The sequence below is a fragment of the Gekko japonicus genome, unplaced genomic scaffold (genome assembly GCF_001447785.1).
Source record: "Gekko japonicus isolate JY-2015 unplaced genomic scaffold, Gekko_japonicus_V1.1 scaffold152, whole genome shotgun sequence".
Classification (NCBI taxonomy): Eukaryota; Metazoa; Chordata; class Lepidosauria; order Squamata; family Gekkonidae; genus Gekko; species Gekko japonicus.
The window spans coordinates 1,077,735-1,095,994 of record NW_015168050.1 but is presented as its reverse complement, the minus strand read 5'-3'; the positions used below and the strand labels follow the sequence as shown (position 1 = coordinate 1,095,994).

The following is an 18,260-nucleotide window of genomic DNA, read 5'->3' as shown; positions in this document are numbered from 1 at the left end:
TGACTGCTCTAATAAATGCACCAAACTGAAGAGGGACATCAGTTTTTTCTGTCTAGTATATTTTTATCCCATTCTTCCTCTAAGGAGTTCAGAGCGGCATACATATCTCTTCCTTCCTCATTTTATCCTAGCAACAGCCCTGGTGGTTTCCACTTGGGGGCAGGCTTGTGTGGTGTCCCTGTTCCTGGTATGGCTGCCAAAACACTGCAGTAGCAATGGGACTTCCATATTGCAGCTGTCCCCACAGTTTCCCTGCCACCCCCCTCCCAGCAGCAACCATTCATCTTCCCTCAAGTCACTGGGGCTTTTTTTTTTTAAAAAAAATCTGCAATTGAATGTTGTTATATCTCCTTATATATAATTCTCTTTTGGTGTGACTCTTTTCTGAATGTTCCACACGCTCCCACAGCCTTTGACTCCCTGACCTGTCACTCAGAAGCTGTCCTGATCCACTGGCTGCGTTGCCTGAGTCTCGCCTCCAATATTCTAAACAGTTTGCTGTTCCTCTCCCCCCAATAGCCAGTCAGAACACAGAGGTACTTTGTATATGTGGCTTGATTGGTCTTTGCCTCTAATATTCTAAACAGTTTGCTGTTGCTGTTGGGAGTCATTGAATGTGTCCGGAGGTGAAAGACATATTCCAATTTTCCCTTAAACAGCCACTGGAGTTGCCAAAATACATATCCCAATCTTCCCCTAAACAGTCACTGGAGTTGCCAATCTCCCTGTAGGGACTGGAGATCTCCCAGAAATCACCGTGTTCCCCAGCCACAGCATATCATTTCCCCTACAGAAAATTTCCCAGCTATTACAATAGCTGCTTTGGGCAGTGGATTCTATTGCATTATACCCTGCTGACGTCCCTCCACACCCCAAACCCTGCCCTCCCCAGGCTCTACCCCTAAAATCTACAGGTCTGGCCCTCCCTTTAGGACTGCCAGCCTCCAGGCAGCACCTGGAGATCTCCAAGATCAGTTCTCCTGGAGAAAATGGCTGCTTTTGGCAATGGACTCTATGGCATTATACCCTCCTGAGGTCCCTCCACACCCCAAACCCTGCCCTCCCCAGGCTCTATCCCTCAAATCTACATGTATTTCCCAACCCAGAGTTGGCAACCCTGTAACTGGCTATGGAACTGCTTTCCAGACCCTTGGAACCCAGAAGACATGGCATAGGAGGAGGTGTTTTTCTACCTTAGCTGCCACTGCATAACCCCTTGCCTTATAGCTAAGCAGAAGGAAATAAACATGGCTTGCCTTCCTCTATTTTCCCCTTCCCTCTGCCGCCCCACCAGCCACAGTCGGGATACTCACCTGGAGCTTCCTTCTAGAGCTTGTTGTATTTCTTCCCACAACAGGCCTTATTCCTAGTATCAATATAATGTCATAACAATACGTGTAATTGTCAGCTTCTTTTTTTAAAGTAAGTCTCTAGTATCTTCCATTATGGAGATATGCCTTTCTCCTTATATCTGCAACAGAAGAGGCTAGAGACTTACTTTTGTAAAAGATAAATGAAATCTGTGGATTCAGAGATCCTGTTATATATATTACTAGAAATAAGGCCCGTTGTGGAAATAAATACAACGGGATCTAGAAAGAGGCTCTGGGAGAGTGCTCTGGCTTTGGGCAAACAGTGTCAGTCTGCTTTTAAAACATGAACCTGGGACCTGCACACCACCAGAATACAGAAGGTTCCATATGTAACTGACATTCCAACTGCCTTGCAGGGGGGGGGGGAGTTTGAGGTGTGGAATGGAGTGAAGTCCAATCAGCTTCCATATGCAAAAGACCAGGTTGTCGCAGCAGTTGTGGTGTGGGCGGGACCCGGGCTTTGCCTTCTGATTGGTGGCGATATATGCTGAGGAGCAGTGCCATCAGCCATACACTAAGGGAGTGCATTTTAGAATTAGAACTTTGGCACCCACTATTCAATTATATATAAGGAGAGATTAAGGTGTTATATCAACATAATAATAGTCAATTGCCATTTTTTTAAAAAAAAACATAGTGGGTTCTGCAAGCCAGCCTAGTCAGGTCTCCTTGAAAGCAGTACCTTCAGGTCAAGACAACAAGATTTGAGACACCGATGTTTGAACACAGACTTGTGCCTAGTGGGCTGGTTGATCCAGCAAGACAGCTTTCCAAAGCATCAACCTAAATAGGCTGGGAACCAGTATTTGCTTGAGGAAGCTCTAGCTCTGACTACAACAACAACATATTTATTCACAGCAAAAAGCCAGCACTCCAATACAACCTAGCTCTGACTAAGATAGCCACGCAGGTGCTTTTTGGAACTAAATTGGAAGATGTTCTAATTCAGCAGCTGTGCATTTGGCACCAGACATATGACTTTCATCTGTGGAGGCCTCACAAACATCTTTGTCTTGTGTCTATAGATCTTGCTGCTTAACCTTCCTTTTCTTGGTCCAGTATTAACTTATTGGTTATCTTATTGTAATATGTATTATTGTTACGTGTACCTCAATACTGTTTGACCTCTGAAGTCAATAGGGCCGAAACACATCAGGTCATGTGTATTGGCCCTTGTGTTTAGGCCACTTGAACTTCTTAACAAGGCTTTCATTGGGCCCTTATATGTTTTTAACTGTCTTTCTAAAAAATACATGTATTTTTGTATATTACAAGTTTCAAGTAGGTTGGCCCTTTATCAGACTTCTTTCTTACCCTTGTGGTTCTTGATTCCAGTTTTTGGGTCAAGTTTGTTTTCCCCTCCCTGTGTCTTACTGGGAAGTAATCAGACTCAGCTGTCCTGCTGGCAGGTGTTGAGCTCTTGGCTGCACTGTGCTTTGGCCAGGATCCTATGAAGAATTATCGTTCTTACTACCTGGCTTGGGGATCGGGTTCCATGCAGTCAATTGAGCACTTTGCCCCCTTTGGGCCCCCTTGGGCTTGGCTCTGTGCTGTCACCATTCCTGCAGAGTGAAGATGTCTCCTCAGGAGTCAGGACCTATGGGCCCTGCCTATGCTTAACAGAGCCCTGGTGACTATTTCAGGGGTGGTGGCAAGGCCTTCATTGCATGCTAAGGCAGGATGGCTTCTGGTGCTGCTGGACCATTGTCAGCAGGTACCTCGGCCATGCGTCGCTCTGGCAACGGGACTCCAAACAGCCCCGTTGCCAGAGCAACGTGTAGCATCACATTCTGGTGATGGCGGTGCAACGCCTGTTGCCATCCCCCACGGCAGAGCTCCTGTAAAGAATGACGATCCCCCGCCGCGATTCAACGAGACTTGGCAGCCCTATCTCTCAGCTAAGGTGGCAAGCAGGGAGACAGAGAGACAGACCAAGGCCATCTGGCCGGCATCCCTGGGAAAGAAGGTATCTTCAGGAAGTTACATGAGATGTATTGCCCTACAATAAAGCCAGTCTCACACTCACACATTCACACTCCCCCCTCCCCTAGAATTTCTCCAAATACATGGCAAAGAAGTCAGCGAGTTTGACACCTCCAAACTTGTAATGGCCAATGGCTATATACAATAAACTATTTGACTGACCGACCTTGTAGGTTTCGTGGTTGAGTAGAGATTTGAACCAGCATTTTGCCAGGCCTAATCTGACATATGAACTATTTCACCACAGTGACTCTGAAGAAGAACGTATATGCTGAAGCCATATGTGAACCGTCCCCTAGTTTATATTGTGTTATTTAAGTATCAAAGCAAAGCCACAAACAAAACACACAAACAGAAGCAAAACAAAACACACAAACAGAAAATGCCATCAGATACCACATCAACCCCCTTGTGTAGTGAATTACCACAGACTCCTATAAAATCAGATATTGTGACAGCTGCTTGTGAGTAGGACTGCTGTGTTCCCTCATTATCTCCCTATGTGCGTGTGTGTGCGCGCACACACACACGCAACCCCCCCCCCCCATCAACTTCCATTTTTGTTCCCTCTGGTTCAAAATGGCAAAATGTTCACTTTATTTAGGCTTAACACAATTTTGCATTCTTACAATTGGCTCCATTAGCCCCATTATTTTATAGTGGTAACAGTTCCGCCACCCATCCCCCCACTTTTTAACATTTATTTATTATTTGTTGTTCTTTCATGCATGCATTTATTGAGTGTAAATATATTACAGGAGAGGGAGACCCACGGGAGTGAGCTTAGCATACATAACCATTTCTTATTAATGTGTGACATGTATGGATATGATGCAACGGACTTGATATGCAGGCTGGGCTCAGTTGTTTGAAATTTGCACTTTTACTTTTTGATTTGTGACTGTGTCACAACTGCACTCTGAACTGGGTTATATTCCGTGTAGAGCTTCTATCATATATGGACGCATTGTTTGGCAGCAGCAGATTTGCTGGACTAGCTGTATACTTTGAATGTACATTGTGTGTATTGCTGGACTAGCCACTGTTCTGCTCCACCCTCCCCTGGTGGTTTTTGTCTAGAACTTGTGGCTTTGCTTCCAATGTGAATCCCCAACAGCTAAAGCCAGGAACGCCCAGGAGTGCAGTACAGCTCACTGTACTTCCCAACTAGCGTTTTTTTTTCTGTGCCAGCTGAAAAACAACAACATCCAGGAACAGAGGCAGGCTTCAGGGCTAGAGAGAGGCAGCTTGTTCCTCATCCCAGTCATCAGTTACCTAAAAACAAAAAGCTGCTTGAGACAGAAATATCAGGAGGCTACAGCCTTCTAGTCTCTATGAGGCAACAGCTTCTTCCAAGCCATTTGTTACAAACCTGTTGAGGAAACCAGTCTGGCAATGCCATAAAACCCCAAGCCATCTCAGGCCCACATAATTTCTTGGTGGAAAGTGTGGGTCATACACAAACATGAGACAAATTTAGTCCAGGCTAAATATGAACATTCTCTCTTCTGATGTGTTCTTGCTGGACATTATTAGAGAGGCTTTGTGAATTCAGATACATTCTGTCCTGAAAATTTAGGGCAACATTACATAATAAAAAATACAGCTTACATACATCAATACTAGAAGCACATACATTAAGTATATACATTAACTCAGAAATCCTTTCAACAACTCTGGATGGCAAATCAGTATTATTACCCTCACATTCATATGGGGAAATGAACCAAATAGACTTAGAAGCTTGTTGTAAGGCATGGCCCAGCTTGGGTCAATAGCTTAGTCACCATACACACATCTTTTTGACAGCAGGGCTGGTACATCCTTATCTTTGATAATCACTTTTGACTTTGAAGGTAACTGACCATAATTTGGGATAGTGACAGATACTCCTCTGACTTATGCTATTCGCAAAAGCCCAGTGACACCTTAAATGTTAACTCATATCTCCAGCATAATATTCTCTTTGCCAATGTGTTACTTGTCTGTAAATGAAAAATAATATCCGCAGCAGCACAATTCACCACATTTATAGCACTGTACATGAACTCCTGCCAACCTAGCACAATTCACCACATTTATAGCACTGTACATGAACTCCTGCCAACCTAGCAGTTCGAAAGCAAGAAATTGCAAGTAGATAAATTGGTACCACTTCAGTAACAGCGTTCTGTGCGCCTTGGTGTTTAGTCATGCCGGCCACATGACCACGGAAACCTTTACCTTTACCTTTACATGAACTATGCATGCACCCAAGACACCTTATCCTAGCAATGAGAAGTCTCTTGCCCTGTAGCCAATTCTCAGTGTAGCCATTCAAACCATTCTAAAGGACAAGAGAGGATGGAAACTCTTGCCTTTCAAACAAGTTTTGGCATGAAATAGAGTGCTAAACCACGACATACAAGCAAACAAATGATATGCAGCCTACTTTCAGACTATAAAAGCATCCTCGAGCCAAGAATGGGGAGAGGTTCTCTCTTCCTCCCCCTCCCAGGCACTCCACCATCACCCAGATTCACAGCTAACAAGCTCAGCATTCATCCCCTTCCCATGAAGACTAAAAAAAAGGGGGGGGGGAGTGGGGAGAAAAGAATGAAATTAAATCCAGGTTCAGAAAACTGTTTCAACCCTGGATGCTCCTGTTGCAATAATGTCTGTGTGGAGAGACTGTGAAACAGTGAGGGGAAAGAGAGAGCAAAAGTAATGAAAGTTAGTGAAGGCTGAAGTGAAATAAGAGCTTAGCTGATCTTTTCCCAAGAAAACTGGAACTAGAAGGATGGATGTGTGGGAGAAAGGAGAAAGACAGAAAGTATACATGCCATACAAAATGACTCCATCACTCACCAGTAATCCAGTTCCTCTCCATGACTATACGATATATTTAGCATCCACGTCTCCCAAACTGTACTTAACCACTCTGCCTGTTGCCTTTCCCTCCTCTCCAGAAAGGCTTTTAAAGTTTAATTTCTGCAATTGCTTGCAATCACGCCTGCATCCAGATTACCACATTTCCATGTGCTGATCATATGTTTGCACTCCAAACTGAAGTAGCTTTGTCTCATTGAAGTAAAGAGAGAGAAGTAAAGAGGGTGCCAAAGGCATGACCCAGGGGGAAAAAATTCAACACGATTTCTCCCCCCTAAAATATATATATTTTATTTTATATTGGAGCAAAGCAACCAACTCATTCAGCTGCTGTAAAGTCTCTCCATGCTTAATTTTGCTGCCATTTCTCCTCCCCTACTCACTTTTTGGCTAAAATGTTTTATAGCTTCAGAATCCTGCTTATTCCGCCAGCCAGCTTGGCCTGAGGTTTTATCAATTTGTGCATAAATACTGATGAAGGCTGACTTCACTCCTCAGTGAAGAGAAGCGGGGGGGGGGCACAGGGTATCTGCTAACAGGAAGGATTACAGCACATGTTTGCTCACTCCAGTGGAAAGCATGTTGTCAAAGGCTTTCACGGCTGGAGTTCATTTGTTGTTGTAGATTTTCCAGGCTGTATGGCCGTGGTCTTGGCACTGTAGTACCTGATGTTTAGCCAGCACCTGTGACTGACTTCCTCAGAGACAGGGCTTTTTTGTAGAAAAAGCCCAGCAGGAACTCATTAGCATAGTAGGCCACACCCAACAACAGAAACTCATTAGTATATCCAGCCACACCCATGAGAGCATAGCTCATTAGCATATTAAGCTGCACCCCCATGTTACCAGAAGTGTCGACATCCAGCCACACCCACCTTTTGCTTCTTATTCTGTTTACCATGTTTGTTGTCAAAAACGTGGACTTTTTTTTGTAGCAGGAACTCCTTTGCATGTTAGGCCACACCCCTAATGTAGCCAATCCTAATGAGTTTCTGTTATTGGGTGTGGCCTATTATGCTAATGAGTTCCTGCTGGGTGTGGCCAACTTGGGAGCCAGCCGGAACTCCGTTCCTGTGCGTTCCTGCCCAAAAATAGCCCTGCTCAGAGGTATAACACAGAAAGATGGAATACTTTCTGTGTCAATGTGAGAAGAAAGATGGTAGGCAGGTAATTTATATCTACTCAGGAAGGTGGGGTAGGGCTGAGTCATTATCTTGTAGGAGTTTCCCAGGCTGTGACATGCTAATGGAGGAGCTTTCCTGAGGAGTTTCTTTTGCATATGGATTGGCTGTTGAAATTCTAATCTTATCTGTAGTGCTGTTGTAAGATTTAGAGCATTTTGTTTTTCAGGACAGGAAACAATGCCCTATTTATTTTTAAACTCTCGTTTTATGTATGCACAGCTTACTGCAGATTTTCCAAGTTGTTGAGTTCTTAAGACTGACCAGATTCTGTGCTTCTGTTATACACCATTCTTTTTTCTCCGGTGTATTTATTTTGCAGCTACAACAACAGCAAAAATACACTTTTCTTAATTGGGGTGGGAACATTAGCAGATTAGCACAGAAGCCCAGGTGGAAGCAATTAGGAAAAGGGTGGAGGCAGAGGGGCCAGGAAATAAAAGGGACAGATGCCAGAATTGGGGGGGGGGGCTGGAGTGTGTCTGCAAGGAACCAGGCAAGAGAGGGATGTGACAGCTGACAGAAGTCCAAGAGGCAACTTGAAACAGGAATGTAGCAGTGAAAGCTGGGAGCCTGAGGAAGACAGCTGGAAAATCTGGATGTTATCAGAGAGGGTGAAGAAAAATATACCTCCCAGAGAGAAGCAATGGAGAAGACAGCCATTGATCTTCCTGCCAGAGAAAGGACTGGCCTTGAGAGAGGGACTGGCAGAGGGCCCACAAGGACTGTGGCATTTGTAAGAGAGGCAACTTGGGTGAGAGCCTTGGGTGAACAAGCAAGCCAAATTTGTGCTAGAGTAGCAGTGGAGGCTTAAATGATTCATGGGAGACCCTGGGTGCATTCAGACGGGGCGTTTCAGCCGGCATAAACTGTTCCGGTTGGAACCGTTGCAGTTTATGCCGGCTGAAATGGGATCACACTTACCTCCCTCACAGTGGAGCCCATCGCTGTATGCCTGTCCACACACAGTGGGCATCGGCGGTTTGTTTGTTTTTTTACTCAGTTTGCACATGCGCATAGACAGCCATCCATAGAATGGCAATCTTCGCGCATGCGCAAAACACCCCATCTTACCTTTAAAGTTGGAAGAAATTCTAAGGTGCCGGCGCTGGGGGGGGAGAGCAAAATATGCCGTAAAGCCTGTTTTCAAAGAGCGACTTGACTGGGTCTCGAGCAGGAGCAGTCCACTAGAGGTCGCTGCTCACCCACCCTCCCGCCGGAAGTGTCCACTGCAAGCGCTACTTTAGTGAGGCGAGAGATTCATACGGCGGGACTCCAGAGGAGCCTGCCCGACCACTCCCTTGCCTGTGAGGCGGTCCTGCGGCCAGCGCATGGTAGCAACCAGTCTGACTAGGCAGCACTCAGCTCCTCCCCTCTGGAGCCGCACAAGCAGTGAAGGTGCCGGTGCCAGGGTAGACAGAACCTCCCGGGGCATGCTGTGCATTGCAGCGCCCCCATTCATGCAAACGCTAAACTAAGGACCTTTTCGTTTTTAAAAAAACAAATGCCAGGGCGAACAAACTTAAAAAAAACAAAACACCAGGGCGAAGCTTCGCCCAAGTGCACATCGCCTACTAAAAAAAAAATGGTGGGCAAAAATCGGAAGCCTCGGCTTCTGAACTGAAGTGGCTAGACACCGGTGGAGAGCAATCAGACGGGGAGGTAAACCGATTACAATCATTGCACTCAGGATACCACCACTTGGGGACCTACTGGCAGAGTACAATGGTTTAAAGCTCTTTACAACGGTTAGAGACGGAAGGCAGATGTTCGCTGTGTGAATGCCGGTAAGTTCACCGATTCCAACCGGCACCTATACCGTTGTAAATGCCCTGTCTGAACGCACCCACTTTGTGGTGATAGTGTGACTACGTGAACACCTAATTTGCAGTACTTGGGAGTTTCTGGCCTTTGTCACTCTCTGCCAGTTTGGTGTAGTGGTTAAGTGCGTGGACTCTAATCTGGGAGAACCGGGTTTGATTCCCCACTCCTCCACTTGCACCTGGCTGGATGACCTTGGACAAGCCGTAGCTCTGATAAGAGCTGTTCTTGAAAAAAGAGCAGTTTCTGTCAGAGCTCTCTCAACCCCCCCTACCTCACACCTGTTGTGGGGAAGGGAAGGGAAAGGAGTTTGTAAGCTGCTCTGAGACACCTTTGGGTAGTGAAGGGTGGGATATATATCCAATCTCTTCTTCTTCTTCTCTGTAAAAGGGTGGGGTCAGTGTGAACTGCTACAAGTGGCATCCAACATGGGGCATAGGACTTGTGCAATCCCCAACTCAAGTTTGCTTCTGCTACTGTCTCCATGTCCGCATGGGGCCATAGGTCTCAGATGCCAGTGGTGTCCACCATGTATTTAATATGGTTTGTGGAGTGGCTGGCAACTACCCAAGGAGAGTTAATGCAGCAATTAATGGACAGACAGGAGGCAGTACAGGATAGATTGATGCAGACTCTGATACAGATGGTGTTGGTCACCAGGACAGCTGTGAGGGCAACTGGGGATGGCAACCCTGCAGTTGGCCCTTTTCATATACCCAAGATGAGTGGAGAACTCCTTAAGATGCTTTTGAATAGACAGCTACAGCAGTGGGGGGCCCAAGGCTCAGTGGGCAGCCATTGTGGGACCTTTTTGACAGGACCAGCTCTGACCACCTATCAAACCTTAAATGCTACAGATACTGGTGATTATAATAAGGTCAAGACTACCATCTTTTAAAAAGTTCCATATCACCCCTGAGACTTATATGCAGCGATTCTAGGCATATAAGAGAGGGAAAGGAGGATCAGTATATGAAGCTGCGTATATGCTCTGGGAGTTAGCACGGAAGGGAGCACAGGCAGAACAGGTGGTAGATCTAGTGGTTCGAGGACAGCTGCTGAATACCATACCTATATCTTGCCGTGTGTGGGCACTCAGACAAAATCCTGACCCTCTGGAAGATCTTGTTCAATCCCTGGAAGTGGTACTGGGAAACTGCGACAGCATATGGCCTGCCTCTGATGGGAGGACAGGCAAGCACAGAGGACTGGAGAGGCCCATGGGAGGATCAGGTGAGGATGGGTGGCATGGAGAAAGAGAAGACACGAGTCCCTAAAAGGGCAAGGGTCTGTGCCCAAGGCTGGGGTGGGTGGTTCCTGGTACCAGGTTGGGCAGAGCCAGAAGAGGTAGTACAACAGAGTTATGGACTGGCTGTGGAGGAATGAGAGAGGTTAGCAACATATCAGATAGAGGAAGGGGAAAGAACAGAGGTGAGAACAACAGGAGTCAATGGTGGAATCAGGGGTCGCTGCTTTAAGTGTGGGCAGCCAGAGCACTTTCAGAGAGATTGTCCCTTAATGGAACATGATTTAGCCTTCCCAGTGGAGTGGGGACACAGCCATATGGCTGAGGCCCCATTGATAGTGCAAGTGACCCTGTGGGGCAGGGAGGTGCCTGCATTGTTAGATATAGGGAGTGTTGTATCCACTATATGGGAGGCTTTGGTGCCACATACAGTCCCTTGAGGCCAACCATGAGATATGCAATGTGTGCATGGTGTCCTGGAAAGATGGGAGATTGTGCCTTGTGAAGTACAGGTGGGACACCATCAGGGCAGGGTAGGGAGGTGAATGTGTTATGGCCATTGCCTCCTCTCCAGTGGGTGTGATGGTGTGATGCAGCACTGGCAGTGATGGTGGTGGCAAGCAGTGTTCCCTCTAAGCTGAGTTAGTGTGAGCCAGCTCACAGTTTTTTAGCCCCCGGCTCACACATTTTTGTCTTTGCTCAGGAATGAGGTCTCCAGAGCAAACTGATGTATGCCGTAGCCAAATCACTCACTCATAACTTTAACGCCAGTAGCTCACAAAGCAGAATTTTTGCTCACAAGACTCCATGGCTTAGAGGGAGCATTGGTGGCAAGGTGCATCTTCCATCTCCAGCCATGTATGGGGGTGCTTGGCCTGCCTGCCTAATGACTGGCCATGCAGCTCACTTCCTCTCCCTGCAAAATGAAACTTGAAGTGGCTGCAGCCCTTTCCACTTGTTTACCAGCTGAGATGGCCGCTTCTCTTTCCCCACCCCCTGGAAGTTTGCAAGCAGCTGGGACAGGAAGGCACTCATGGTTGGCGCTGCAGCATCAAGGCTCCCAGCATGGAGAAAGACCAGGGGGCTTGCAAGCATGGCTTGAAGGCTGGCAGCCCCCTCCTGAACAGCCTGTTATTTCCTTAAAGACTCTCCCTGAGGTTATTAAATTACTACCAACCAATATATTCATTATCAGCTATTATCCCCAGTTTAATCTTTTTATCTATTTAATTTGTTATTTTGATTATTTGTATCTTGTTGATGTAAATTTGTTTTCTCTTTAAATAATTTGTGATTGTATAATGAAATAAAATTTAAAAATTCTAGTTTTGCAGATGTGGGACCATTTTTTGCCAGTTCTGGGACACAAAGACTAAAAATGTATGTTTTATTGGTAGTAAAAAATGCTCTCAAGTGCTGACTTAGTACTGAGCAAATTGATTTTTTTTAATTATTAAAAAAGGGAGGAAAAGACTTTCCATGATGCCCACCCTCCCATTTCCACCACCAATTACTCCTTAGCACTTGGGTGGTATACATAATTAACAACCTCTGTTATCTGCCAATAAAAGTTATGACCAGTTGCTCATGGGCCAGATAAGATCTCTGGATGGGCCAGATTTCAGCCCACAGGTTATATGTTTGACACCTCTGGCCTAGGAGGTTGTCAAGCAACTGACAAGCTACCATATATGGCTGGTGTACTGGATTTGTAGGGGGCAAGTTGTACATACCTGAACTTGTTGGTGCTTTGGTCTCTTTCAGCTCTAGGATTCTGTTAACAAGTGCATCTCCAACCATTTTTTTAAATTCCCCATGATGGTCAAGTCAGTACTTACCCCGAAATGATTACACATGTTGACTTTTTAGAAAAGAGCTATAAGCAAGAAACGACAGATCTTACTGACAAAAGCAAGAAACGACAGATCTTACTGACAAAATTGCACCAGAAAACTCTGCATTGATGCCTAATCCTAAAAAAGAAATCTCCATAGATGTTATTTCAGAAAGCACTTGTATAGAATTCAATATTGAAACCAACTCACAGAGTCATAAATCTGGAAATTATCTTCTGAGTATTAATTCATCATCCTTTGCTTTACATTATTTTGGTGAGCCTTGCAAGAATACTATAAAGTAGGCCAGGACTGTTATCCCCAAGTTAGAGGTGGAAACAGCAAACGATATTTTATAAAACTATGTGGTGCCCCTCACAATGAAAGACTGTAAAAAATGACTGGATTATCAAAAAGAATATCTTTGGGTTACTAAATAAACTGCTTTCACAAACACTTTACTACTCTTGGTGCTTTCTTCTGAGCACTTCCATGAGCCTCCTTCTCAAGACATGGACTCCAGATTTAGAAATACTTCTCCAGCCTACATGACCAGTGCTGACTAAGAAGGAATAATGTTGTATCTTTTTGGATACTGTGTGACTATGTGTGACCTCTAAATGGCATTTGTCTTTTTGTGCAAAACATGACACTACTGGATTACATTTATCTGGTGATTTATGTTCCATTCCAAATTATTAGAACAGATGAATCATGAAGCTGTCAAGAAGTTTTCCTTTGGACAACAGCTTCTGTGGTAGCCTTGCACTGAACTATATGTACTTTCCCCACATATCTGCTAAATTATTGTAGTTACTCAAAATCCAGGGTGGGTGAACACAGGAAGTAGCATGTGGGATCAGAGAAATGCAGTTCTGCCAAGAAATTTCCTTTAGTCAAAGAAGCAAGAAACTCTGTAACAGGCATTTGCAGAGTAAATCATTCCTTCTGTATGCTGAACTGGGAATAAGGTCCGTTGTGGAAATAAATAAAACAAACTCTAGAAAGAGGCTCTGGGCGGGTGCCCTGGCCTTGAGCACTCAGTGTCAATATGCTGTGGTGACCTCAGCAGGGTATAATGACACCGAGTCCACCATTTTGTCCAGAGGAACTGATCTCTGCTACCTGAAGAACACTTGTAATTTTGAGTGATCTCCAGCCCTCACCTGGAGATTGGCAACAATGGTTCCCCAAGAGGATATGGCTGGTTTGGTGGAGTCTATGGCAGTGTACCTGTCTGAGGTTCCACCCCTCATCAAACCCCAACCTCTCCAGACTCCACCCCTCAAATCTCCAGGAATTTCCCACCTGGAGTTGGCAACCCTATCTCCTTCCCAGCGAATCATCAACCTACCTTTATTTTCCCCTCAGTCTTCAGCTTTCCACCCCCCACACCCCTGCAGCCTCTCCCGTGCTCTAAAGTCCAGACTGCTACGTCACATTGGCTGTCATACAGGGGCCATCTCAGCAGGATATAAGGACACAGAGTCCACCATTTTCTCCAGGGGAACTGCTCTCTGCCATCTGGAAAGCAGTTGTAATTCTGAGTGATCTTCAGCCCTCACCTGGAAATTGGCAACAATGGTTTATCCCAACAGGCACTAAGGGGAAATGTATTTTACCTCAAAACACATTTTACCTCAGAACAGCAACAGCAAACTGTTTAGAATGTTAAAGGCAAAGGCCAATGACCACATATGCAAATAACCTCTGTGTTCCAAGGCAAAGGTCAATCAGGCCACATATGCAAATGACCTCTGTGTTCTGACTGGCTATGGGGGGGAGAGGAACAGCAAACTGTTTAGAATGTTGGAGGCAGGACTCAGGCAACACAGCCAGAGGATAGGGAGATCCTCTGAATGACAGATCACAGAGCCAACTGATTTGGAAATGTGTTGGAATGTTCAGGGGAGTGCATGACCAAAACAGAATTATATATAAGGAGAAATAGTTACAGGATTCTGACATACTCTGAGACAGGATGATTTGAATCTCTCCTAACATTTTCATTTAGGTCTTTCATCATAATTCTGGATGTTGCTGCTATCAATCCAGATATCTCAAAGAATTAGGCAGTTAAGAAAGTTTTTGGTTTCCACACATGAAAAGAAATTTTGCTTTTTACCTTTGAAATTTGACGGTGAATGATACAGAAAGACAAGACTATATATGATTTACCATGCCTTTCGGAATCCATGACGTGGAATACAGCAATAACAGGAGAAATGGAATATACCCAGTTCTAGATTAAGGCCGAGCTGGGGAAGGTCCTTATGAAAGATCTTTTTTAAAAAGGGGGAGGTATACTTTCTGTTAGATAATGGGAAATGGTTTAAGGCAAAACAGCAGATCTCAACCCTAAAACCCAGATGATGGGACATCACCGATGCCTGCATACAGCATACAGTTATTCTATGGCCTCTCATGGTACAAATTTTGCATGGTCCTATCTACCAAGCAGCCTTGAAGGAGTCCAAGGCACAACTGAGATTTTTCACTGTCAAACTCAGCCACTTGAATGCCCTGCTCATGTTGACTGATTGCCCATAGTCCAATCATTTTACATAGAACCTTCCCATTTAACCATTCCTCCACTGCATTCAAGAGGTTCTGGTTGTAGTTTTTGGTTGCACTCTGCCACAGTTCTAGATACAGCTGATTGCTTTCAAAATTTACAGTATTATTGAGCAAACTAAAATTGACCCTGCACATTGATATGCATTTTTTCACACTGATATGAGATTATTTCTTCCTGATAAAAAGAAAACAGCCACTAGGTTTTAAGGGACGTGTGTGCAAGGGCAGATCATTCTGCTGATCATTGCTATCCCCAAACTGCTGCTACCTATGTTGCAGGAAAAAAATACAGGTACCTATACAATTTACTTAGCAGGGATGGGCAGCTGGAAGGTAGAAGTTTTCAGCGCAAAAACTACATGGACAGCACTGACAGGCTGTCTTACTCTGTCAATTTCTCCTTAAAGTTTCAGACCCAGCAGCTGCTTTCTGTTAAAAAATGGGGGGAGGTGTAATAACCATGGAATTAAATGCATTATGTAGTTCTATCCTCACGCTGTGTCTACTTCCCCTAACTTTTGGGCTAACTATCATCTTCAGTTGCTGAGACATGTTGTGGACTCTGAAATCTTTTTCCTCAGATGGGGTGTGGAGGCAGGAAGAAAAGCAAAAGCCAGTTAAAGGCTAGAAGCTTTAGCTTGGACAGAGCTTGTCTTTCATACTCTAAAATACTTTACAAGGCAATGAGGGCAATGCTTACATAAGACAGACAAACAAAACATCCATTATGCAGCTACTCGGGCTCAGACATCTTTTGATATTCTGCAAAATTTCAGAGATACAGGGTGCATCAGGCTGGATCCTGGGATTATCCACTATAAACAGGCAATGAATGGCATGCATGAACACAGGACTTTCAAGGGCTCCAATGCATTTTTTGGTCCATTAACCACAAAACCATATGTGGTATCTACACAGAATCCACATTCATATACCAAGCTGCTTTGTACAGCTTGGGTTCATTTAGCCTGGTCTAGTTTACTCTGATTTGCAGCAGTTCTCCAAGGTCTTGAAATAAGTTTTGGTAAATGTTTTCTGAGGTTCCACTTTCCATGTTTAGTTTTTCTAAGAAATCAACTACTGGGAGCACAAGACTCTCCCACTTGGAATGCTTTAACTTGTGGCAGCCAGAACAATAAAAATATTACATTGTGATTATTTTAACAATTTCAACAATTACAATTGATCAGTGTATTAACAAACAATTATAGCATCATAACAAGAAGGGAGTCCAAGATGTAGCATTTGAAATTAACAAAGTTTTCCGGACTACCAAGTCATTTTGAGAATCTTCCTCCGAACTGGACTATCTCCTTTCAACAATAAATGTGATATACAGTATTACAAAGTGCAATGTACCATATAAATTCAATATAATTCTAATAAAAATTCATTACATACATGTAGTTGTCTCCTGGTATCCATTCATTGTAGAAATAAAGTACTTTGAGAACCAATCTATTCTATGTGGCTATTTCTGTGAAAGAGCGATCTCTAGACGAGAGTATGTAAGAAATATAGCCAATAGACCAAACGTAATCATTTAACAATATCCAAAATCTAAGACATTTTACTACAAGGGATTGCCACTCACCCACAATTTCTGCATAACTCCTAAAGTGCAACTATAGTTGTAAACGGGCCATCTGGAAGGTGAGGTTAGAGCCTTAACAGCTGTAGCTCCTTAGCGTCCTTTTAACGTAACCATCCATTGGCAAATTGTATTCTTACAAAACTTAGATAACAAAAAGCAATATACAAGCTAATGCTAGAGCTATCCAATGAAATTTAAAGTTACACTAACCCCTCTAGTTGTATCTTAAGCCTATACTGTACTATTTCTATAAAAAAACAGGAAAAGTCAATGGTCTATATAAAGACTGAGAACATATCAACCTTATGGTCTCCCTTCTCTTTCTGCTTCCCCCCATCCCACATGAACATATGTAGCATAACATGCCATAACAGGACATTGCTTGCCTCACACATCAAGAGTTTGGAATGCTGTTTAAGCAAAATAAATAAATAAAAATAAAAATAAAAAATCTAGTGCTGAGAAGTCCTTATTTTGAAAGGCAATTTTCGTTATAGAAAGGGAAATTCTTGTGCATGCAGATGAACATTTGATGAAGAACTGATGTTCCATAATCAAATGTTCCTGTCTGACCTCAATTCTCAAATCTTAAAGCAGTCCTAAAACAGGAAGAAAAAGCCTTGACTCCCAAAGCCATGAATAGCCCTTGTCTGAGAACAGATTTAGAAGTGGGTACATTATTCCGTGACCAGACTACAATTAGGGTTTTTGGAATACTACATAGTAGCTGAAATAACTTGCCTGTACAGTTCCTAGCTGTATGTGACCAGAGGGGTCCCTCTCCACTACTTCCCTTCCTATCCTGTACAGTTGCTATGGCTTTTTTGCTAATGCAATAAATATTATTATTATTACTTCCCTCCCCCCTTTGAAATTTTAATTTATCTATGAAGGCAAGTCACAGGGCTGAAAAGTAACAGAAGGAGAATTCAAGTGGGATGTTGATATGTCCATTGACCTTTTGCTTAAGGAGTCACAGGGATCAGCTGTTTGTGTATGATTGTGAAAAAATGCCTTTTTATGGGGTGAGTTGTCTAGGGTGCCTCAAAGGTCTCTTGAACAACTGCACATTTCTGGTAGCTGTTGGTAACATTTATACTTCATTATTCTTGTGGGTTTTTTAAAAAAAATTCAGGAAAGAATTGCCAACTTCTGTAATCTTTTCAGTTGGTATTCTTAACCCAATAAAAATACCAAACTACCTGTTTGAATCATCTCTTCCGAAGTATCATCTATATAGCTAATTCCCAACTTGCCCCCGGAGTGCGGATCGCTAAATTAGTGCTCCGGGGGCAGCTGGGGGGGGCGGGGGAGGTTTGTGCACATGTGGGCCAGTCCCCACATGTGCACAAAAATAAACAAAGTTGAAAAAAATTTCGAGGGGATGTTTAAATTCCCCCGAAAGTGCAAGAGCGTCTCCTGCGCGTGCGCAGGAGACACTCTGTAACTGCCGCCGCCGCTTGGGAGGGAGGGGGCGAGGGGCGAGCGGCAAGCAGGGAGGGAGGCCCTCGCCGCGGAGCCGGAGAGAGGGTGGGGGGTGGAGAGAGAGAGAGAGAGTCGCGACGCCCGGCGGACAGAGAGAGAGACGTAGGTTCGGAGCCGGGTCGGGGGGGTGGGGAAAGAAACAGCGAGGGGCGGGCGGGTCTGGTGGCTTGGGGGGGGGTGCGGGAAAAGAAACACCGGGGGGAGAGCGGGTCTGCTCGCCCCTCGCTTCAGTGCCGGGAGGGAAACAGCGAGAGGCGAGTGGCTCCCCGCTCGCCCCTGGCTTCAGTGCCGGGTTGGG

General features: G+C 44.6%; 1 protein-coding gene across 3 annotated transcripts in view; it reads right to left on the bottom strand.

Moving 5' to 3' along the window:
* SEPT9 (septin 9) overlaps positions 1-18,260 on the bottom strand; it is a 326,641-nt gene that overhangs the window by 217,645 nt on the left and 90,736 nt on the right. The window contains exon 1 of one of the 3 annotated variants that reach the window (XM_015414347.1): positions 6,204-6,264. The exons of the other annotated variants lie outside the window; for them this stretch is intronic. Coding sequence (XP_015269833.1) covers positions 6,204-6,225 — 22 coding nt within the window. The 5' untranslated portion in view covers positions 6,226-6,264. Of the gene's footprint in view, positions 1-6,203; positions 6,265-18,260 lie in introns of those variants that run through there. 3 annotated transcript variants of the gene reach the window in all.